This window comes from Pyrus communis, chromosome 17 (genome assembly GCF_963583255.1).
Source record: "Pyrus communis chromosome 17, drPyrComm1.1, whole genome shotgun sequence".
Lineage (NCBI taxonomy): Eukaryota > Viridiplantae > Streptophyta > Magnoliopsida > Rosales > Rosaceae > Pyrus > Pyrus communis.
In genome coordinates this window covers 10,277,714-10,301,938 of record NC_084819.1, presented here as the reverse complement: position 1 = coordinate 10,301,938, position 24,225 = coordinate 10,277,714, and the positions used below count along the sequence as shown (strand labels likewise).

General features: G+C 35.2%; 3 protein-coding genes across 3 annotated transcripts; all 3 read left to right on the top strand.

The window, feature by feature from the left end:
• The first annotated feature begins 787 nt into the window (after positions 1-787).
• LOC137722357 (ethylene-insensitive protein 2.1-like) lies at positions 788-8,444 on the top strand. The gene is made up of 8 exons (XM_068461341.1): positions 788-1,125; positions 1,929-2,670; positions 2,964-3,050; positions 3,192-3,302; positions 3,388-3,600; positions 4,228-4,425; positions 4,513-7,320; positions 7,709-8,444. Exons 2-8 carry the CDS (start codon positions 2,422-2,424, stop codon positions 8,078-8,080), a joined length of 4,038 nt encoding a protein of 1,345 aa, XP_068317442.1. The 5' UTR covers positions 788-1,125; positions 1,929-2,421; the 3' UTR covers positions 8,081-8,444.
• A 5,307-nt stretch (positions 8,445-13,751) lies between these two features.
• On the top strand, positions 13,752-17,407 carry LOC137721984 (uncharacterized). The gene is made up of 5 exons (XM_068460997.1): positions 13,752-14,463; positions 14,863-16,018; positions 16,110-16,418; positions 16,507-16,612; positions 16,715-17,407. The coding sequence occupies exons 1-5, from the start codon at positions 13,752-13,754 to the stop codon at positions 17,405-17,407; spliced, it is 2,976 nt and encodes a 991-aa protein (XP_068317098.1).
• A 4,236-nt stretch (positions 17,408-21,643) lies between these two features.
• LOC137721854 (uncharacterized) lies at positions 21,644-22,797 on the top strand. The gene is made up of 2 exons (XM_068460879.1): positions 21,644-21,739; positions 21,847-22,797. Exon 2 carries the CDS (start codon positions 21,853-21,855, stop codon positions 22,636-22,638), a length of 786 nt encoding a protein of 261 aa, XP_068316980.1. The 5' UTR covers positions 21,644-21,739; positions 21,847-21,852; the 3' UTR covers positions 22,639-22,797.
• The last annotated feature ends 1,428 nt before the right edge of the window (positions 22,798-24,225 follow it).

Below are 24,225 nucleotides of genomic sequence, written 5' to 3'. Positions count from 1 at the left end.
TTCCACACTCGCCCCTACTCAAACTCAAGCGTCCTGATTCCACCCCCATTAACACTGTACCATGACGTGCTAAATGATAAGCACTCCGAGCAAAAAAGTTTTCCATTCCATTCAAAATACCATATGAGTCGATCTTTGGTATTACGGATGCTAAGAGGAATACTTTTAATTAATTCCATGTACAAATATTTTTAGAAATTATGATTAAAAACAATAGACAGGAAGAAAAGTAATAAACCTCTATTGCCATGTACACATTCACAACATTGTTCCAATTTTATCGGATGTCCTCAACAAATTCATAATATGATCAGTTAGTAAATGCATTGGTTTAAATTAATGACTTCTAAAATGATAGCTTCAAAAGAAAGTAAATGCTAGTATCGGTTTTCTTTGTGTATACTAACGGTTGTTATTCATTATGTCGATAAATGTGGATTTATAGCGGGTATCGTACCGATCTATAGTTGAAAATCTTTGAAGTGTGTGGAAAATAAATAACTGAAACAAAAAACTCTTTTGAGATAGCACTTAAGTAGTGAAAATGAATTGCATCACTGAATGTTTGTAGAAAACATATAGTTTATGTCCAAACCGTGTAAATTTGCATCAAGTTTCAAAAAGAATGAATGAATATCTCCTCTGAGCAGTCACATCAAAATTCTTACTAACTACTCCATATTTTCTCTTAAAAATCCACATGAAAGAAAGAAAGAAAATAAAAATAGGAAGCAATACATGATTTCATAAATAAAAGTAGAAACTGATTTTTGGACCTTTCCATCTGTATTATAATTATAATTATAATTTTTAATATTTATTAGAAAAAAGACACATTTTAAGAAACTTTTCCTCAATCCCTCACTTTCACTATCTGTCTTCCTTTCTCTCTCTTCAAGATGGCCTTGAAACCCCACCCATAATTTATCTCTCTCTCTCTCTCTCTCTCTCTCTCTCTCTCTCCCTCTCTCTCTCTCTCTGTGCCAGGAAAATTGAGCCGTTTCTCTTTAAAGTCCTCTGAGATCTACTGCCTGTGTAGGACTCTAGATTAGGAGATAGAGATTGGCAGAGAAACTGAAACAAAACAATATAACTGGAAGGGAAACCTCACAGAGGAAGCTTGAGGTAAGCTGTAGCATTTCGAAAACCCTAAAAGCTGATGACCCAAAGGAACCAACTGTCTGTGGTTTTGACTTTGATTGATCAATTGATTGAACCCCTTTTGTATCTTCTTCCTCGGTTTTTGTGTAAATGGGCTTTTGGGTTTTTTCTGTCTTGGTGCCTGAGATCCATGGCAATGGATTCTGGTGTTCTTCTCATCGTACTGGGATTCTAGGGTTTTGGGATGTCTTTCAACCGTTGAGTTATTGTTGTTTTGGAGCTTTTATGTGCATGTTGATTCTGTTTATGTTTGGTTTTGTTTTGTAACGTTGGGGAAGGATCTGACATGGGTTTGGAGATGGGTTTTTGCATTTCTGCTTCAGTATGTTGTTTGGAGTTTGTTTGCTATTGGATTCTTGTAGTGGTTGATTCGTACTGGTTTGGTATTGCTGTGCTAACAAAATTGCTTCTGTGTGAGAATAAATTTATTTTTTCTACTTCACGTTCTTAGTTTTTTTTTTATATCTAAAACTGTGAAAATAAGCTGTTTTTAAATGTTTACCGAACATCTTTTTGAGCTCAGTTCTTTTTGATAACCACTTTTATAAGCACAACCAAACCAGTATTCAATTGTTCTGTTCTAGTATTTCGATTGACCAAATTTTTGAAAGATAAAAATGTTATGGAGGTGGAATTGTTTATGGTTAATGTGCTTACTCATGATGTTAAAATTTGAATTAGTCATAAAAATAGGTTGTGATATTACATTGATTTGGATACTAGCCCTTTTCTTCGGTGCATCAAACTAATGTGATTTTGTGGATCAGGATTGACGCCAAGGGCAGAGTACAGAATGATTGGAGCGGTTGAAGTTCGTTCCATGGCTGGAGTTGTGACTGTTGTTAGTTGTGCTCTGTAATTCTAGTAGTTGGATCAAAGTTTCGCGAGGATTGGATGGACACTCTGCTTATTCTCAGTAGATTGAATGGGCTAAAGTTTACAATGCAGTAGCCATTTAGAAAAGTTAGGTTTGATCTGCGCAAGTGTATTGGAATAGCCTGCGCAACTCACCATCGTCATTGGTTGCACTTTCTTTACCTAGTTATGTCCTCCAAAGACAGTAAATTGGGTTCATGTATTGTGGCATAATCAGTTGGTGCTAGTTCTTTTTTCACTCCTGCAGTTAAAGTGCTTCTATCTTTCTTTTCCTTTTCAAGCAGTGGTTACCTCAGCTCGTGAGTCTAGTTTTGCATAGTAGTTCAGGAAGGCCATTTGTAATTCATTGCACTGGAAATTTGGTTTCTCCTAGAGTCCATAGCTATGGAATCCACCAATCCTAATGCTAACATTATGCCGGGTGTTCTACAGCGGTTGCTTCCTGTTGTTGGACCTGTGCTTCTGATTTCAGTTGGATATATTGACCCTGGAAAGTGGGCAGCAACTGCTGAAGCAGGTGCCCGTTTTGGCTCTGACCTCGCAGCATTGATGCTTATTTTCAATTTTGCAGCTATTTTATGTCACTATTTGTCAGCTCGGATTGGTGTAGTCACCGGAAGAGATCTTGCACAGGTATCATTTTTCTCATTTAAGGGGTTTTTAATGCATTATTCTTCTTAGAAATGGTAGTGGTGGAGACGCTACTACTTATGCATATACTCTGTTTGCGGTCATGCTTTCGAGCTGCGTCCTAACCAGGATAACTTTTCTGGTTGCATATTCTTATTTGATTGGCTGCAGTTGGTTTGTTTGATCTCTCTGCCTCTCTCTCTTCCGTACAAACAATCATGTGCACATAGCCTCTATGTTAGCCGCCAAGTTTTAACATTTTCTTTTTGTTTCTTGAATTTTGTTAATGTCAAAAGATATGCAGTGAGGAGTATGACAAGGGCACATGCATATCCTTAGGAATTCAAACAGAGGTTTCTGCAATTCTGTCAGACCTAACCATGGTAATTTCTCTATACTCAGAAACTTACTCCACCCCAATTTGTCCAAACTGTGCTGTAGCTGTTGCATTTTGTTATGATCTGTATTATTGTTGAATTTAAATTTGTTATTCTTGTAACATATGATTGCACTAATTTTACTAGATCCTCGGCATCGCACATGGGCTTAATCTTCTGTTTGGTTGGGACTTGTTCACTTGTGTCTTTTTGACTGCTGTTAATGCCATTTTATACCCTCTTCTTTCCTCCTTCCTGGTAAGTTCTGTTACTTGCACTTATTTCTCTGTAGTCTCGCATTTGCAATATTGTTTAAAATAATTATTGAGTATCCATATACCAGGAAACTTGCAAGGCGAAGGTCCTATGCATATATGTTGCAGGATTCATACTCCTTTCCTTTGTTCTTGGAGTAATTATCAGTCAACCAGAAATGCCCCGTTCCATGAATGGGATGCTAACAAAGCTGAGTGGGGAGAGTGCATTTGCACTGATGAGTCTTCTTGGTGCAAGCATAATGCCTCACAGTCTTTATTTTCATTCTTCTATAGTGCAGGTATCTGTGCTTCTCACGCTTCCCTGTTTTCAGTCTCCGCATTTACGTTGCACATCCATGCATATGTTGCTGAATATGAGCTTATGCATGCATCTGTATCTTTGTTAAATATACATATGCACACACATTGATTCTCTTGTTGTATATCTGTCTATCTGTCTATCTGTCTGTCTGTGCATCTTTGGCTTATTTAGATATACATTTAATGCATGGATATGCAGTGCCCATCTTTTTCTTGTTTTGGAGATTAATTGCTTTTTAGGACATGTTGCTGAGTCATCTATTCCTTTCGTTTGAAATAACTTCTTCATGAACTAATGCAATTAAGAGGGTCAAATGGTTCCATTTTTTATTGTCATTGCAGTTTGTTAGAGACCGCCAAGTTACACATGCCCATACTTCTTTCCTAAATAGAAAAGAAAAAGTTCCAGTAACAAGAGATTGATATTCTCTTTCTGGACTAGGGAGGCCAAAAGTAATCAATTTTAACATGTGCATCAACTAATAAACTTGCATCACTAAGTTCTTTCTCCTCCTGTATCTGGACTGTTAACTACTTGAAAATTGTTCATATGATAGTTGATTTGCAGTGACGGTCTCTGAAACTCCAATTTTCTATTTTTTCAGCAATATCAGCAGCAAGCAACTGTTCCCAAGGGTGCTTTGTGTCATAACCATTTAGTTGCCATAGTATGCATCTTCAGTGGTGTTTATATGGTGAATTATGTCCTTATGACCTCAGCGGAAAATTTATTCTACAGTCCAGAGGCAAGTTCTGGCCTTGTTGTACTTGCGTTTCAGGATGCAATGTCGCTAATGGAACAGGTTGCACTTTCTTCCCCTGGGCCAATTTAATCTTGCACTATCATGCAGCATACTGAGCCAATTTAATATTTTTCTGAAATTATGTAGGTCTTTTGGGGTCCAATAGTACCGGCTTCCTTCTTACTGGTTCTCATTCTGTCAAATCAAATCACAACATTAAGCTGGAGTCTGGGTGGAGATGTAGTCCTGAATGAATTTTTGCAAGTGGACCTTCCTGGTTGGCTTCATTGCGCTACTATCAGAATTATTGCCATTGTTCCAGCCCTTTATTTTGTTTGGAGTTCAGGAGCCGAAGGAATGTATCAACTGCTTATATTCACACAAGTTTTGGCAGCTCTGCTACTACCATCTTCCGTGATCCCTATTTTTCGAATTGCTGCTTCAAGACCAATAATGGGTGCCCATAAAATTTCACAATTTGTTGAATTCTTATCCCTGATTACTCTTATTGGGATGCTTGGATTGAAAATTATATTTGTAGTAGAAATGATTTTTGGGAATAGTGAATGGGGTGGTAATTTGAGGTCGCATGGCGGGAGTAGTATGTTACTATTCCTCACTGCTTGTGCATCATTTGGTTTGATGATTTGGCTAGCAGCTACCCCGTTAAAATCTGCAAGTGTCCGATTAGAGGCTCAGGTGTGGAACTGGGAACTGATGGAGGGTACACCAGATTCATTGACAAATGAAGAAGATATTAACAGAGCTGAACCTCAATATCATAGAGAGGCAAGTGTCCAGAGCCATGAACCATCACCATCACTTGGGTTGGATGCTGATTCAGAAGTTGATAATTTTGATCTGGATCTGCCTGATACTATCATGGAGGCTGATCAGGAACTTCTCCAAACAACTGTAGCAGAGAATAATAATTCTCATATTACCTTTCCTTGCTCCCCTAAAAGCCGCATGGAGGGATCCACATCTGCAGTGGAGTCATTTCCAGTCTCAACTGTTGTTAATGATGTTTCTGATGTCACATTGGAGGACACCAGTACACTGAAGTTCAAGTCAACAGAGTCAATTGAGAAGACTGTTGAAGCTGAAGCAGACTTACCAACTGAAAAAGATGATGATGAGGGAGATACCTGGGAGCCTGAAGAATCATCAAAAGGGGTTTCTGGGAGCACTGCGCCATTGGCCTCTGAGGGCTCGGGATCATTTAGGAGTCTAAGTGGAAAAGGTGATGATGGAGGAAGTAGTGCAGGAAGCCTTTCAAGATTAGCAGGGTTGGGGCGTGCTGCAAGACGTCAACTGGCTGCTGTGCTTGATGAATTTTGGGGACAACTGTATGATTTCCATGGAAATGTAATTCAAGACGCAAAGGCTAAAAAGCTGGACCTTCTGTTGGGATCAGATTCAAAGTCTGTGTCGTCCTCGCTGAAAGTTGATACCAGTCCAAAGGGAACTTCTGGATTCTTTCCATCCGCAGTAGGCAGAGGATCTGATTCTCTAATCAGCTCAAGTTTATATGAGTCTGCAAAGCAGCATAGGGTTCAAAGCAGTTTAGAGTCATATGCGGTCCAAAGGGGATCTTCCTCATTGTTGCCTAGCCACATGCAGTTGTTAGACACCTATGTGCAAAATTCAAGCCGCAGCATTATTGGCTCTGGTGAGAGGCGCTATTCAAGTGTACGCAGTATCCCAACTACTGAGAGTGGTGAGAGGCGCTATTCAAGTGTGCGCAGTATCCCAACTTCTGAGAGTGGTGAGAGGCGCTATTCAAGTGTGCGCAGTGTCCCAACTTCTGAGAGTGGTGAGAGGCGCTATTCAAGTGTGCGCAGTATCCCAACTTCTGAGAGTTGGGATTACCAGCCAGCCATAGTACATGATTATCAGATTGCATCATATCTCAATCAAATGGCAAATGACAAAAGTTCTGATAACTTGAATGGTCAAATGGAGCCATCAGTCCTACAGTCCGGTTCTTCGTTGGGTGCTGGAAACTACAGAGATTCACTTGCATTTACCATGGGGCAGAAGTTGCAAAATGGGTTAGGATCTGGTCAGGCCTCCAGTTTTCAGAACTTTACAGTATCTAGAAATAGTCCAATGCAATCTGAAAGACCGTATCATGATCCACGGTCTTCTGGAATTGCTGAGAATGTGGTAAGTCCAGCCAATGCAAAGAAATATCATAGTTTACCAGACATTCATCGGGAGCTTTACATGCCTGATAAAAATGCTAACTGGGAAAGTCCTCTTGGGTATGGATCATCTGCTGGGATGACCGGTTATGAATCATCCTTGTATTCAAATTCTGGGGTGCGAACAGGAGCTCCTTTGGCATTTGATGAACTCTCTCCAAAAGTCTACAATTCTCTGTCATCACAACAGAGTTCAACTTTTAACACACGGTCGCTCTGGTCTAGACAGCCTTTTGAGCAGTTTGGTGTGGCTGATAATAATCGTACTATTGGTAGTGGAATTGGTAATAGGGTAGGTTCCGTAAACCAAGAAACAACTTCAGTTGCAGATTCAGAGGCCAAGCTGCTTCAGTCTTTCAGGCATTGCATTGTGAAGCTTTTGAAATTGGAAGGGTCTGACTGGTTGTTTACGCAAAATGATGGGGTTGATGAGGATCTAATTGATCGTGTGGCTGCAAGGGAGAAATTTCTTTATGAAGCTGAAACTAGAGAGATAAACCGAACAGGTCAAATGGGCGAACCGCAGTACCATTCTTCAGATAGGAAGCCTGCTTCTGCAATGAAGAATAATGATTTGAGTCAGTTTATGTTTTCCTCGGTTCCTCATTGTGGGGAGGGGTGTATATGGAAGGCAGATTTAGTAGTAAGCTTTGGGGTTTGGTGCATCCACCGCATTCTTGATTTATCACTTATGGAAAGCCGGCCAGAGCTATGGGGGAAATATACCTACGTTCTCAACCGGCTTCAGGTAAACACTTACATTCCCTCTCTAATAAAATACATTTGTTTCTCAAATGCGGCTATAACAGAAATGAAATCAAACCACAACATGAATTGAAATCCTAGAATAAATTAAAATTCCGTAGCTAGTTAAGTAAAACCCTAAATAGACTGAATTGGTTCTGACACTCTCCTCAAGCCGAAGTGAAAACCTTGCCTTGAACACAACTTAGAAAACAACCCTTTGTTGCAAGCTACGTGGAATACAGTTTTTACTTTTCGGTGAATTTTGCAGGAGTTTGTCTCCTTGCTTTGCACTTGTGCTCTTTATACAAGTAGATTGACTTCAAATGTATATTTGGTTCCAAAGCTTCTAATTCAGTAATGTTACTGACTCTGTATCGTGTTAATGCTAGGGGATTATTGATTCGGCATTTTCAAGGCCTCGTTCTCTGATGTCACCATGCTTCTGCCTTCAAGTTCCCGCTGCACACCAGCTGAAATCAAGTTTATCATTTTCAAATGGAATACCTCCTGCTGCTAAACCAGCCAGGGGAAAATCCACAACTGCAGTAACGCTTCTAGACATAATCAAGGATGTGGAGATTGCAATCTCTTGTCGAAAGGGCCGGACAGGGACAGCAGCCGGTGATGTAGCTTTCCCAAAGGGAAAAGAAAATCTGGCATCTGTCCTCAAACGCTACAAGCGTAGATTATCCAACAAAGCAGCTGGCACTCATGAGGGTCCTGGTTCGCGCAAGTCTCTGACATCTGCTCCTTATGGGTAATAGCTTTCAGTTTCATACACAGACACAGTATGTCTCAACCGGGTTATGGAGCTGTTTGATTTTGGAAAACGGCTCATCTTCTGGATCAAAACGCTCAGTTAAGACCGTTTCTCTCTCTCTGTATCAAAGTCGTCGCTGCAATTTGTATTTCCTTGTATTTTAACATATACATAGGTAAGAATTGCTGGATCTGTAATTGCAGCATCATCAAAGAAAATGGGTGGAAGGTTGAAAATTGGTTTTTGCAAATTTTTAGATGCTTTGCTTGCTTGCTTCTGTTACTTGTTCTAACAAGATTGAAATTTGCAAAACCCCGGAACCCCCGGGCTTTTCAATCATCTCTCTTCCATTGCAGGAAGTTATGGCTGGGATGTGATCCAAGATGTTTGACATGAATGCAAATACTAATGTGCCAGTTAACAATACTGACAAAAAAATACCTTTGATTTTGAGTATCTAGACCATTTTGGTCACCTGTCTCCATAATTTTGTGCACTGAGTTAAGTTGTGCACCAGGGACTGGTACCTTGGTTAATAGCATTTCACGATCTGCATGCGAGGTTCGTGTTTGTATTCCTCTCGCGTGGGGTTTGTGCAAGTCGGGGAAGAATAATCACTCATTTACACTTCTTTCTTTATTTTTAACTAATCATATTGAATAAGGGAAATGTTATTAGTATTCTAAAAATCTCATTTTACGCTCATCAAAAGTATATATATATATTTTCTAATTATAAAAAGTTTGGAGTGCCAAATGAGATTTTTGGAGTGCTAAAAACAATTCACTTAAATAAAATCAAGTAAAATAGCGTGCAAAATTAAATAGCTTGAAAGTGGTGACTATTTTTCACCACCAAAAGCTAACTTGAAAGTCCTTAATTTTAACAATTTTTTCAATAAAACGATAATACTACTTTAATTTACATTACAAAAGAGAAATGATTTGAATTCGAAACAAAATGGGTTAAAGAAAGACTTAGACTACCAGACCAATTAACCGCTTGCTAACACTCATCTTTTTAATGATTGCACTTTTGAGGGAATACAAGAAAAATAGTAAATTAGTCTCCATTCCTTTTCAAAGATACGAAAGAGCAATCAATCAATATTATATAATAATATCGCAGGTGGAGCAAGTAAGACTTTAGTTTTATTTTAGTCGGTGCTTTTTTTAAGATTATAAGATACATAATGGCATAACCCTAACAGCGAGTGGAGTGTGTATTTTCTTAGTTTGCTCCCTCTCACGTTACCCCATATCCACGGTCAGGTTTCTGAGACGTGGAGAGCTGACAGGCCCCCTCCTAAGCTCAACCGAGTGACTTGGTTGGACATGAATACGATACACACATCTTCTATCTTTCATCATTCATCATCATCATCATCATCATCATCATCATCATCAATTCCTTCTGTCTCAGTCTCTTGTGCTCTAGTTCCAGACTTCCAGAGATTAAACCCCAAGAGGTAAGTCCTCTACATGTGCCATGATTTTAGAGCATGTTTACTTGTCGAAAATACGAAAAAGCAATCGTTTTGAATTGAGTTTTTTGCGTGCGCTTATTAAAATGAGTATGAGAATTGTTTCACTTCTTTAATTTTTTCATGTGTATACGAACTTCTAGGGAATCAGAAATGTGTGAGTTTCCGTTGAAGTCTGCAATCAAATATTTACAAAGCAAGAATTTAATCAACTAATGGGTAAATTCATCTTATTCTGTCTTTTCTTGTTTCTTATATTCCTAAGTTCTCTGACTAGATAACCATTTTCTTAGTTTTTTTTTATTAGCAACTCTGTCTATGAGATTTGAACCGAGGACCAAAATTTGCTCTGCTCTGATACAGCAGAGACTGAATGTCAATAAACAAAATATTCATCGGCGTAGCAGTTTTAACTAATCGTTCAGAACTTAGAAACGAGTACTGAACATGTATTTGTAGTTGATGAATCCATGTTTCACTTAACTTTTGACTCTAAGGGCATGGTTTGTGATATGCAGAGACTTGTTAGCTTCAAAACAAAATGGGATTTGTAGTTGTGGTTTCTGCGCCGGTTATATTGTTAATATTGGTTTTAGCCCTTGCTTTTTTCCTCCTTGGAAGGGCATCTGGCCGAAGGGAATCACCTACTGCTCCACAATTTTTTGGGCCTCCGGTCCCTCCAACCCAAGAGAAGTCCGCCGAGGTCTAGAAGTAAAACACTCACTTCTGTTATGATGTAAGGAGTCATTTCACTTTTTGAACGAGTCACACTTTGATATGTGTATAAATTTTTGTTTTTTGGTATTTATAACGAGTGTACATATTTATATGTGTACATCTATATATGAGTGTACAATTTGATATGTGCCTCCTGTTTAGATTAGACCAGCTCTCATAGATGATGCTGATGGATTTCTTCGGAATCTTTTTGTGTATGCTGCTGTTTTGTAGTTTGCCTTTTGAATATAAAAATGAGTTACTCCTTACAGTTAAGTAGCTAAAGCGGTGTCGTTGTAACAGTTTCAAAGTAAATTGTATGCTTCATCGTATAAAATGTGTGCCCATTGTCACCAAGACATCTATGTATGATCATAGGACTTTAATTCCATATTGTACAAATGCTTCTTAATTCTTTGTGTTTCTCTTGTTACATGTTCTAGTAAGATGGAAAGTGAATAATCCAAAGGTATATCATATGGTGTTGCTTCATCACATGTAAGGTTTGTACATGCATATGCATTTCACTTTTTTTTTATTTTTTATTTTTTATGCATTATGACTAGTGAGTCAACTAGTTAGTTTTGCTTGCTATTTCATGTGAGCAGGTAAGCAATTTAAGACAGCCCACATGGGCTAATTAACTAACACCTTTTATCTGAGTGAGCTTTTCACCCTTGATTTGTTAAGATTGCATTTAATTTTGACAAGTTTCCTTTTGTACTCTTGGCTACAACAATCAAAGCTTTGCGTTAAAAGGTTCCTAGGTTTCCATTACTCCTTGGTTAGATAGATTGGATTTGTAGAGAGTGCATTTATGCTTTTTCCATGCATTAAACCTGCTAACTCACCCTCATCATTTCAGAAAAAGGTTTGCATTTTTCGTGGTCAAATATTATTGTTGTTATTGTTGTACAAGGTGCTATTTTATATGAGAAGATATAATTAATTCTTTTGTTTTAATTAGCTTTGGATTTATAATTAAAACATATTTAGTTTTACCTCTTCCCTTTGGAACAACTCTATTGTATTACCTGTTTGAATGTTATTTTGATCCAACCTTTTATCATAAGCTCAACTTATAATGTAGACTTTCTAATGTTTCTTTTTGCATAAAATTTCATGGCTCTATACTTTTGACACAAATGAACGCATTTTCTGGTAAATTATGTATCATGACTAGTAGTTGTTGAACAACTCATCTAATGGTCTCCAATAACTTGAATTTTGAATATGATACACCTATATTTCTCTTGTTATACACTACAAAGTTTCATATTTACACTACTACAAAAGGACCTAATAGTGTCACTTCTTGCGTCGCTTTAATATTATATAGTGGCGAAAAAGAGATTTGCGACACTCAGTGAAGATGACGTCGTATTTAGTGTCGCTTATAAGCGTCATAAAATTTCTATGTCGCTTTTAAACCGACGTAAAAATTTAGTGTCACTTATAATCGACATATATTTTAATATTTTTAAGCAATGGCGTCGCTTTAAATAAAATAGTGTCGCTTTTAAGCGACATAAACTATTAGTGTCGCTTCTAGGCGACACTAATTCTTGTTTTTAATATTTTAAATCTTGCGTCGGTTTTGAGCGACATATATTTTGAAAACCAGTGTCGGTTGTAAGCGACACATTGTTGCTCTTTATACCCTCTCCCCCGTGTTTTCTTTTTCTTCTCTTGCACTTTTCTTATTCGTTCTTCCAATTTTTACAAAGTCTCCCGTGTTCCTCTTTCAGCTATCTCCTTTGGTTTGCAAACTTCATTTGTTCCTCTGTTCTCTCTTTCAGCTTTCTCCTTTGGTTTTCAAAATTCATTTGTTCCTCTTCACAACAGTAAGTTTTTCTTGCTTATAATATTTTTATTTTCACAACAGTAAGTTTTTCTTGTTTAATTTTTAGTTACAATTTATTTTTGTAGGAAAGTTATTGGAGTTGGTTGAGTACATAAAGAATTGTTGACGTCGAAATTCTTCAACAAATCAGGTTTGTATCCCTAACTTCTTTAATTTTTAAATTGTATAATACACAAGTTTATTTATTTAAAAATTATAATTTAAGCACTTAGATAAAATTCTACTATTTTTGTTAAATTAATAAAAATTTAGTCGAATTAATTAATTTTGTCACTCTAATTGTTATTTTAATTTGTTGTTATTTTGATAATTTTTTGTTGTTATTTACTAGAATGAATTAGATGAACATAATTTGAATTGTTATGAGAAAATGGAATGAATAATATTTATAAGCATTTATGTTAAATTAACAATATTAAATATAACATAAACTTATAATATTGAGTAATATAAGAATATATTATGTTAATTTTTTTTTTTGCACTCTAAGTGTTATTTTAATTTGGTGTTATTTTGATAATATTTTGTTGTTATTTACTAGAATGGATTAGATGAACATAATTTGAATTGTTATGAGAAAATGGAATGAATAATATTTATAAGCATTTATGTTAAATTAACAATATTAAATATAACATAAACTTATAATATTGAGTAATATAAGAATACAATATGTTAATTTTTTTTTTTTTGCACTCTAATTGTTATTTTAATTTGTTGTTATTTTGATAATTTTTTGTTGTTATTTACTAGAATGGATTAGATGAACATAATTTGAATTGGTATGAGAAGATGGAATGAATAATATTTATAAGCATTTATGTTAAATTAACAATATTAAATATAACATAAACTTATAATATTGAGTAATATAAGAATATATTATGTTAATTTTTTTTTTTTTTTGCACTCTAATTGTTATTTTAATTTGTTGTTATTTTGATAATTTTTTGTTGTTATTTACTAGAATGGATTAGATGAACATAATTTGAATTGTTATGAGAAGATGGAATGAATAATATTTATATGCATTTATGTTAAATTAACAATATTAAATATAACATAAACTTATAATATTGAGTAATATTATAATATATTATGTTATTTTTTTTTTTTTTTGCACTCTAATAAGAATATAAGCTAAACTTATAATATTTAGGAATATAAAAATATAAGAATATAACCTTTCATAAGAATATAACCTAAACTTATAATATAAGAATATCCTTTCATATAAGAATATAACCTTTCATATAAGAATATAACCTAAACTTATAATATTTAGGAATATAAGAATATATTAATTAATTTTTTTTGCACTCTAATTGTTATTTGAATTTGTTGTTATTTTTGATAAGTTTGATAAGTTTTGGTTGTTATTTATTAGAATGGATTAGATGAGCATAATTTTGACAACTTTTTGTTGTTATTTTAATTTGCTTTTACTATAATAGGTGTTGAAAATTAAAAGATTGCAATCGTGATAGAGTTCGAGGGGTGAAAGATAGAAATTGAAAATTTTGATAGTTATGCCTACATGATAGGGATTGAAAGATTGTAGGCATCTTAGTGTCAACATAATATTTTACCTTCGTAAAGTGGTAAAATATGGACAAGAGTTGGTTGACAATACCCCGAAATTTTGAAGCGTATACAACTGGAATTAATTTGTTTTTGGATCAAGCAGTTGCAAATGGTGTTGATCCTGATAAGTTTAGATGTCCTTGCAAAAGATGTTGTAATCGATATTCTTTTGTTAGGAACACCATTGTTGAACATCTCATATTGTATGATATGGATAAAGATTATAAAAACGCTTGTTGGCGACATCATGGCGAGCAAAACATTGGAGAGCAAAATGTGGGAATTGGAGAAGAAGAAACAGGAGATGAGGTGATTGGCATGCATGATTTTCTTAATGATGTATTTGTCCAACCATTAACAGAAGAAGGTGTTGGGCCATCTACTGAACCCCCTATTGGGGAAGGGCGTCCAGAAGAGGTGCAGACTTTTTTTAAGTTGCTTGAAGAGGCAGATCAAGATTTGTGGCCAGGTTGTAAGGAGTTTAAGAAATTGGAAGCAGTTGTAAGATTGTATCAGATCAAGTGTTTAGCGGGAATGCCTGACGAGATCTTCACCACTTTACTGGAGTTAATTAAAAGAATGTTGCCTGAAGGGGATTGTTTGCCTGAATCCTGTTATAAAGCAAAAAAACTTATAAATGACTTGGGGCTGTCGTATGTGAAAATTGATGCATGTCCCAATGATTGCATGATCTATTGGAAAGATACTTCAGATTTGACCGTGTGCTCAGTTTGTGGTAAATCAAGATATAAAATTACCAATGCAGAGGATAGCTCGAGGAAAAAGGTCGCAGCTAAGGTTATGTGGTATTTTCCTTTAAAACCACGATTGCAACGCTTTTTTATGTCGAAGCATATGGCTGAACATATGAGATGGCATGCAACTGAATGTCCTAAGGATGAGTTTATGAGACATCCTTCAGATTCTCCCGCATGGAAGCATTTGGATAATTTATATCCGGATTTTGCGTCAGAAATTCGAAATGTCCGATTAGGGTTAGCCAGTGATGGATTTAATCCTTTTGGGAAAATGAGGAATGATCATAGCACATGGCCTGTGGTGCTTTCTGTTTATAATTTGCCACCTTGGATGTGCATGAAGCAACCAAATTTGTTATTGTCTTTGTGAATACCAGGACCGCGCAGTCCTGGTAAAGAGATTGATGTATACATGCGTCCATTGATTGACGAGCTGAATGAGTTGTGGGAGGTGGGCATTCCCACTTATGATGCGTTTTCCAACCAAAGTTTTACGATGAAGGCTGCCGTGTTATGGACCATAAGTGATTTTCCGGCTTATGGAATGTTGTCAGGATGGAGTACACATGGTTATAAAGCTTGTCCACATTGCATGCATGATAAAGAATCTATTTACTTGCCAGCGAGTCGCAAGATTTGTTATATGGGGCATCGACGATTTCTTGAAGATAATCATAGGTTTCGAAGGCAAACCATCACTTTTAATGGTCGTCGAGAGCATCGTACTGCACCAAGGCAGTGGACTGGTTTACAATGTCTCGAAGAACTTTCTACATTGAGATTTACTTTTGGAAAACCAAACAAGGATGCTTCAGTTGGGCAACGCAGAAGAAGAGCTTCGAGCAGTACAAGTAGTAACAGTCAGTGGAAGAAGAAATCGATTTTTTATGAACTACCTTATTGGAGGCATCTCTTGATTAGACACAATCTTGATGTTATGCATATCGAGAAGAATATATGTGACAGTGTGGTAGGAACATTGCTAGATATAGAAAAGTCTAAAGATGGATTGGCGGCACGTGCAGATCTTGAATTCTTGAACATAAGACATAGTCAACACCCACGTAGAGAAGGAAATAGAACATTTCGACCTCCAGCATTGTTCACATTGAAAAGAGAAGAAAAAACTGCGTTTTGTAAAGTATTGTCTACTATTCGGGTCCCAGATGGATATTCATCAAATCTGTCACGATGTGTGCACGTGAATGAACGAAAAATACATGGGTTGAAAAGTCATGATTGCCATGTTTTAATGCAGCAGTTACTCCCGCTTGCAATACGCCCAGTTTTGCCTAAAGCTGTTACTATGGTTTTATTAGAGTTGAGTGCAATTTTCAGACAGTTATGTAGTAAGAAGGAGTCTGAGGAAGGATTTAAGCAACTGAATTCAAGAATTGCCTTGACATTATGTCAACTTGAGAAAATATTCCCTCCTGCATTTTTTGATATAATGGTGCACCTCCCAGTTCACTTGGCAGATGAAGCAGCGCTTGCAGGCCCTGTTCAATATAGATGGATGTATCCAATTGAACGGTAATGAATAAATTTTTATAATTTTTTTACAATTGTAGTCATAACTTTAATTAATAATTATAATAATTTGTATTTCGTTTTATAATTGTAGGTATTTGCAAACACTGAAGCGCTATGTTCGTAATAAGGGTCGTCCTGAAGGTTCTATTGCTGAAGCATATTTGGTGGATGAGTGCTTGTCATTTTGTTCTATTTATCTTAGAGACGTTGAGTCTCGTCGTACCCGTAGAGGCCGAAATGAAGATGGGATTGGACGTGGAGTATCTGGTGGGTTATCAATTTTTGACTCGAAAGGATGTTATATGGGTTCAGGAGAAAATGTGGAGCTCAATCTAAATGTTCTTGATCAGTGCCATAGATACATTCTAAATAATTGTGATGAAGTTAGCCCATTTAGAAGGTAAGAATGTTTAATCATACGTCGAAATGTTTTATTGGTTTTCTTAACTTTGAAAAAATAATTATCTAAATTGGACATAATTGTGTAGGCAACATGAAGAATTCTTGAAAACTAAATATCGTCGAGAAAGGTTAACTATGCGACAAATTAAAGAGCTAAGCAAGAAAGAATTTCCAGAATGGTTCAAGCAACATGTGAGTTGATATAATAATCATATTATTTATTTATTGTTTTGCATTTTAATTATAACATGTTTATAGTTATTTTGTCAATATTTATCTTCATACTTATTACAGATGAATTCAAGATATGATGCTAATGACACATTGATATCTCAAGACTTGCATTGGCTAGCTAATTATCCTAGTAGGGTTGTGAGCAGATACAAAAGTCACATTGTTCATGGATTTAGATTTCGTATAAAATCTGTGGATGATAAGCATAAGAATCAAAACTGTGGTGTCTTTGTACCTGCAAATGTTCCTGGAGCAATTGGGCAAGTAAATTGTTATGGCAGAGTTGTAGATATGTTTGAGGTCAAATATTGTGGTCCTACTGAAGCAGGAGATAGGGGTCGAGCTGTGATGTTATTTAAGTGCGAATGGGTTAATAGTGAAAGTCCACGAGGAATGAAGACTGATCAATATGGATTTACTATGGTGAATTTCAATCAATTGGGATTTAAAGAGGATCCTTTCATACTAGCATCACAAGCATTACAGGCATTTTACGTGGAGGACACGATTGAAAAAGATTGGCACGTAGTTGTTCGAACTCAGCCAAGAGATTTATTTGACGTATTAGAGGATAGTGATGCTATTGATGATTATGACACGCCGAACTTGGATGATCGAATTCTTGATAATGAAAATTTTCATACAAGGGTTGGCGTGGAAGAGACTCCCTTTCTTGAATCATTAGCGTTGCCTACCGGGTTCGTTAATCATGCCAATACCGACGAAGAGCTAACAGATGATGACAGGGAATAAATATATTAATTATTTTTTGTATTAATTAGACTTTGTTTTATTTTGTATGCTATGATATCGTATTATAAAATTATATTTCTGTTTTTTTTTTTTTTTTCCTTGACATTCTGTCGCTTTTAACCGACGGCATTTTTCAGGTATGTCAGAATTGGCGTCGGTTTTAACCGACGCAACCCCAGCCTATTTCGACGCAATGTTAAGCTTAGGACATGTGTGTCAGACTTGGCGTCGGTTTTAACCGACGCAACCGTAGCCTATTTCGACGCAATGTTAAGCTTAGGACATGTGTGTTAGACTTGGCGTCGGTTTTAACCGACGCAACCCTAGCCTATTTCGACGCAATATGAGACTATTTCGACGCAAGATACTTGTTGTCAATCATATGCATTACCCCTAATAATAATAATTATATATAATTATTTTTTATTATTTGCAGTTTTATAGCCTAAATATTAATAATTATATATTAATTTAATTGTTTTACACCCCTAAAAACAATAATAATTATATATTAATTTAACTGTTTTACACCCCTATACGAATGCAATGAATGTTTTACACCCTAATAATAATAATTATATATAATTATTTTTTATTATTTGTAGTTTTATACTAATTATAATAATTATAAACTCTAAGTGTTAGCCAATCTATCGTTTTACGAATTCTCCAAAACTAATTTCAACGATCCAAACCGTCAAAATTGTTTGTATATGCTTGGAGATCACATCAGCAAAAAATCACAAAAAAAAAACATTCAGAGATCAAGTAACGGGACAAAGCTTTTCGACGGTTATAAACGAAAAATCACGATTTAACGGTTATTTTAACTCCGATTTAGATGATTTTTTATAACTACACTCCTTGACCCTATATGAATACAATGAATGAATTCGATCTTCAATTTAAAATATTTACACAAGTGGATACCACAAAATCTTACGTTATACTTAATGAAAGTATAAATAAACTCTAAGTGTTAGCCAATCTATCGTTTTACGAATTCTCCAAAACTAATTTCAACGATCCAAACCGTCAAAATTGTTTGTATATGCTTGGAGATCACATCAGCAAAAAATCACAAAAAAAAAACATTCAGAGATCAAGTAACGGGACAAAGCTTTTCGACGGTTATAAACGAAAAATCACGATTTAACGGTTATTTTAACTCCGATTTAGATGATTTTTTATAACTACACTCCTTGACCCTATATGAATACAATGAATGAATTCGATCTTCAATTTAAAATATTTACACAAGTGGATACCACAAAATCTTACGTTATACTTAATGAAAGTATAAATAAACTCTAAGTGTTAGCCAATCTATCGTTTTACGAATTCTCCAAAACTAATTTCAACGATCCAAACCGTCAAAATTGTTTGTATATGCTTGGAGATCACATCAGCAAAAAATCACAAAAAAAAAACATTCAGAGATCAAGTAACGGGACAAAGCTTTTCGACGGTTATAAACGAAAAATCACGATTTAACGGTTATTTTAACTCCGATTTAGATGATTTTTTATAACTACACTCCTTGACCCTATATGAATACAATGAATGAATTCGATCTTCAATTTAAAATATTTACACAAGTGGATACCACAAAATCTTACGTTATACTTAATGAAAGTATAAATAAACTCTAAGTGTTAGCCAATCTATCGTTTTACGAATTCTCCAAAACTAATTTCAACGATCCAAACCGTCAAAATTGTTTGTATATGCTTGGAGATCACATCAGCAAAAAATCACAAAAAAAAAACATTCAGAGATCAAGTAACGGGACAAAGCTTTTCGACGGTTATAAACGAAAAATCACGATTTAACGGTTATTTTAACTCCGATTTAGATGATTTTTTATAACTACACTCCTTGACCCTATATGAATACAATGAATGAATTCGATCTTCAATTTAAAATACAAAGAGTGACTCAACTCTTCTAAGCTTTCTAGGGTAATTAACTTTCCGATGTGGAGCAACTCTACATATCACCACACTTCCAACTTTGATTTGGGTTCAATGGTGTTTAATCCATTCTAGTAAATAACAACCAAATGTTATCAAATGTATCAAAATAACAACAAATTAAAATAACAATTAGAGTGCAAAAAAAATTAATTTAACATAATATATTCTTATATTCCTAAATATTATAAGTTTAGGTTATATTTAATATTGTTAATTTAACATAAATGCTTATAAATATTATTCATTCCATTTTCTCATAACAACTCAAATTATGTTCATCTAATCCATTCTAGTAAATAACAACAAAAAATTATCAAAATAACAACAAATTAAAATAACAATTACAGTGCAAAAAAAATTGATTCAACTTAATAAATTTATTTATTAAAATATTATATGACATAACATAACTAATTATTTTTAAATTTTGGGTAAATTGATTGGCATGTCTAATTATTTATTAAAATATTATATGACATAACATAACTTAATAAATTTATTTATTTGTTCCTTTTTTTTTGGGAAGTACAAATTTTATTTTTATGTTCGGCGGGAGGTTTCCCGGTATTTTTTGCTTGGAATGGGTTGAATTGATTGGCATGTCAACTTGGACTGGTTTTAATCGAGGCAAAATTATACATTTTCGAGACTAATTGAATGTCAGACGATTCTTATTTCGAAGCAAATGTTTTCATATTTCGACACAAACTTTCTCTTATTAAAAACCTGTCAGGCTAACATAGGTTAAAACCGACGCAATGTGACCTTATTTCGACGCAAAGGCATTTATGACTGAAACATGTCAGACTTTCAGTCAAAACTATGTCAGGCTATAATATAGGTCGAATCAGATATAGTGGCGGTTTTAAGCGACACAAACCTGTGCTTATTTCGACGCTATGCAAGCTAACGTCGGTTTTAAACGACGCAGTAGGCCCTTATTTCGACGCTATGCAAGATAACGTCGGTTTAAAGCGACGCAATAGGCTTGCACTGACAAGTATAGCAGGCTTTATGTCAGGTTACGTGTGGGGAGGTTTAGTCAGTGATTGTGTCGGTTTTAAGCGACGTAATGTATTCATATTTCGACGCTAAGTTGTTATCCATATTTAATTTCTGTCTCCCTTCACTTCCGTGTTCCACTTCTGTCTCTCCTCTCTATCACCCATTTCTGGCTTCCTCTTTCCCCCATTTCTAGCTTCCTCTTTCCCCCACTTCCTTCTCCTTCCATTAAGTTTTGCAATGGATAATTCCCGTGAAGATCAACGTTCTGAGGAACTTCATTTGGAAGAGGACGAGGGTGATGCTGGTTCTTTTTTGAATTGTTATGAGTGTCAGTTTTTTTTTTTTTTTGTTGTGTTTGAACGATTATTATTGCTAATCTGAAAATATACATTTGTTTCCTACTTTTTAATTGTGTGTTTGTATTAACAAGGTACATCTCAACGGAGGCGTGGACCCTCAATTCCTAAATGGACGAAACAGCTTTGTTCGTTTGATTCGTCCGGAAAATGCATTAGTGATAACGCTAGTGCTTTTTCAAAACATGTAGCAGCGGAGGTTAGGGACTATAGAAATCTTCCGTTGGAGAAAGATTGGCGTAAGGTTACGGAAGAAGATAAGGAAGCTTTTTGGAATAGAATAAAGGTATATATAGATCTTTTTATTTTTAGTTGAAAATAGAAGAATAGGTCAATGATTGTAATAATATTTGACTAGCGTGATTTTTTTTGTTTTTTGTTTTTATGTATGTAGGGAAGTATCTTTTTTGAAGATGCAGATATAGTAAAAATGCCTTTGATCCGTCATATGACGCTTAAGATTGCGGAGCATGCGCACAAAGAGTTTAGAAATAAGTTAAAAAAAAAGTATTATACTAAAAGAGCAGAACAGGTTCGCAGCGAGCCTCCTCCTGATGTGATTCCTACCCAGTGGAATGATTTGTTGGCATATTGGAATAGAGACAAAACAAAGGTAAACCCTACACGATTTATTTCGTTATAACTTTAAAGTTGCCTAATATAATCTTTTCTTTTTTCGTTCGTTTTTTTTCAGGAGGTTGCTGAAAAAAATAAGATTAATCGGGGATTGAAATCAATGAACCATACTACTGGTACAAAATCCTTTGCAAGAGTGCGGGAAGAATATGTATGGATTGTACATTTTCAAGAGATGATTAATTTTAAATAATTATATTTATTTTTAGTATGAGGTTTGCTTAATTTGTTTGTATGAAATTTTATTTTTGATAAAGCGGAAGAAGCATGGGAAAGAAGCAGATCCTGTAACCTTTTTTCGTGAATGTCATACACGAAAAGATAAATCATGGATTGATGAAACATCGGAGCGTACAGGGGTAATTGATTTTTTCGTGTTAGTATTTGATTTTATTAGTATTTATTATCTATAGCTTATTTTTCTGTTTTACGATTGAATTTTTGTTTTTAAAAATTGTAATGCAAGTCAACAATGGAGAGCAACCTGCAAACATTGATTGAGTCGGGCCAAGACGATAATGAAGATCTTAGGACCCAAGTTTATGTTGATACTATGGGTCCTGAGAGGTATAATAGAGTCAGAGGATACGGTCATGGTGTGACTCCTGATATGGTGTCTTATGCATCTTCTGCATCTTCTACATCAATTTCCTCTAGGAGATCATCTAAGAGTTCAATGGCGTTGCTAATGACTCAAAATAATGAGTTGAAAATGAGAGACGAAAATAATAATAAACGGATTTCGGACCTGGAGAACAAGCAAAATCAGTTGTTTGCATGGTTTTTTCAAAGATTTCAGCCACAACCACCATATAGCCCGGGAACCCAACAATCAGGCCACAGTCAACCTCCTCAACAGTCGGGCCAAAGTCAGCCTTCCCCTGCATATCCGTATGCTGGCAATAATCAGCAACCTCTATATCCTGTGTATCCGATGCCTGCGCAGCCCATGCCATACATGCAGCAGCCGCCCATGCCATACATGCAGCAGCCGCCCATGCCATACATGCAGCAGCCGCCTTATCAAGTGCCAGTATATCGACCTGAGATGGCTGCTCCTAGTGGATCTTTTCCTGAAGTTCCAGTTGGGGGGTTTTCTGGAATGCTTGCAGGTGTTGGATTTGATGTGGACTTGTCGAGGATTTTTGGATCAGATGGAGGATCTCAAGAAGGAGGATCTCAAGGAGGAGTATCTCAAGGAGAAGATTCTCAAGCAGAAGGATCTGGACGACGTTCAGGCGCAGATTCGGTTGGGTAGTTTAATTGGTTCTTTTTCTTGTCGGTTAAATACGACAGTATAATTGGTCTATCTTTTTGTTTTTTTATGTTATGTTTGTAATGTCGGATTTAATGTTTGTTACGACGGACGACTTTTTGGATTTTATGTGAAATGTGAAATGTACAGTTTGGCACTATTGTTTTTGTTATTTATTTTCATTAATGTTTATTTTGATCTTAAAATTTATAATTTTTTTTGGTTGGAATTAATTGAAATTGCATGCAGTTGTTCATCCACTTTTATTATTATTAACAAATATAGTGTCGGTTAAGACCGTTACTAGTTTTTATATTTTATTTATTTAATTGTTATCTAACGTCGGTTTAAGGAATATTTTATTTATTTCATTTTAATATAATGTCGCTTTAAAGCGACAGTATACTGCATACTTTATTATTAAATAGCTGATGCACGTGTAAGTATGCGTCGCTAGTTTTTATATTTTATTTATTTCATTGTTATCTAACGTCGGTTTAAGGAATATTTTATTTATTTCATTTTAATATAATGTCGCTTTAAAGCGACAGTATACTGCATACTTTATTATTAAATAGCTGATCCACGTGTAAGTATGCGTCGCTTTAAACCGACGTTAGGGTTAGTGTCGCTTTAAAGCGACACTGTGTAGTGGCGGATTAAGCTCAAAAAGCGACGCTGAAGCCCTTTTGCGACCCTAGCAATAGTGTCGCTATTGAAAAGCGACATTACATTATGTAATGTCGGATTTGTGCCAAATTTTCGACAGAAAGTTGATTTCTCGTCGGTTTGTCCTCCGCCGGTGATAGCATATATTGTAGTAGTGTTAATGGCCTGAGTTGCATGAATTTTGAACAACATGAGCTAGTGCATAAGTCTATGCTACCGGTTTTCTGTTCGTTCAACTCACTTATAATTTTGACATCAATTTGTATATTCAAGTTCATGACACTTTTGCTGAAATTTTGTTTGAAATTTTGACTTAAAAACGGTGAGTGTTTGTCCAAGTGGGAGAAATAATATATGATGGACTTCACAATCATCAATTATGCACGTATTTAATGGTCATGTTTTAGTCATAGAGATAAAATGTACATTATTATTTTATATTTGTATTTTATTTGTTATAAGAAAGCTAACCTTGCAGGAAATATGCAAAGACCACACATTATTTGAAGAATATTTTATTTTGAATGACTATTATTATTTATCAATAATGAATGATAAATACAATACGAATAGATTTATATTCAAGTAGTGTTAAGAGTATATTTTGCTCAAAACTGTTTTGCTTATTAATTTTTGGTTGTTGTTCAAGAAATTAAACTTGTGGTTTATATGTTATCAATGAATAGTATATTCTGCTCAAAAGTGTTTTCCTATTCAATCAACTATAAATAATTGTATAGTGAATTTGAGATTGACAAGATTATATATACTTTGACTACTCAAAAGTGTTGAAGCTATGTATGAATGCTCTTGTGTTTTAGCTATGCAAACCTAATATAACCAATTTCTCTCCAAAGATGATTATCGAATTATATGATTTTGTGGCAATATAAGACAACATTTAGTTAAAGTTGTTTTTAT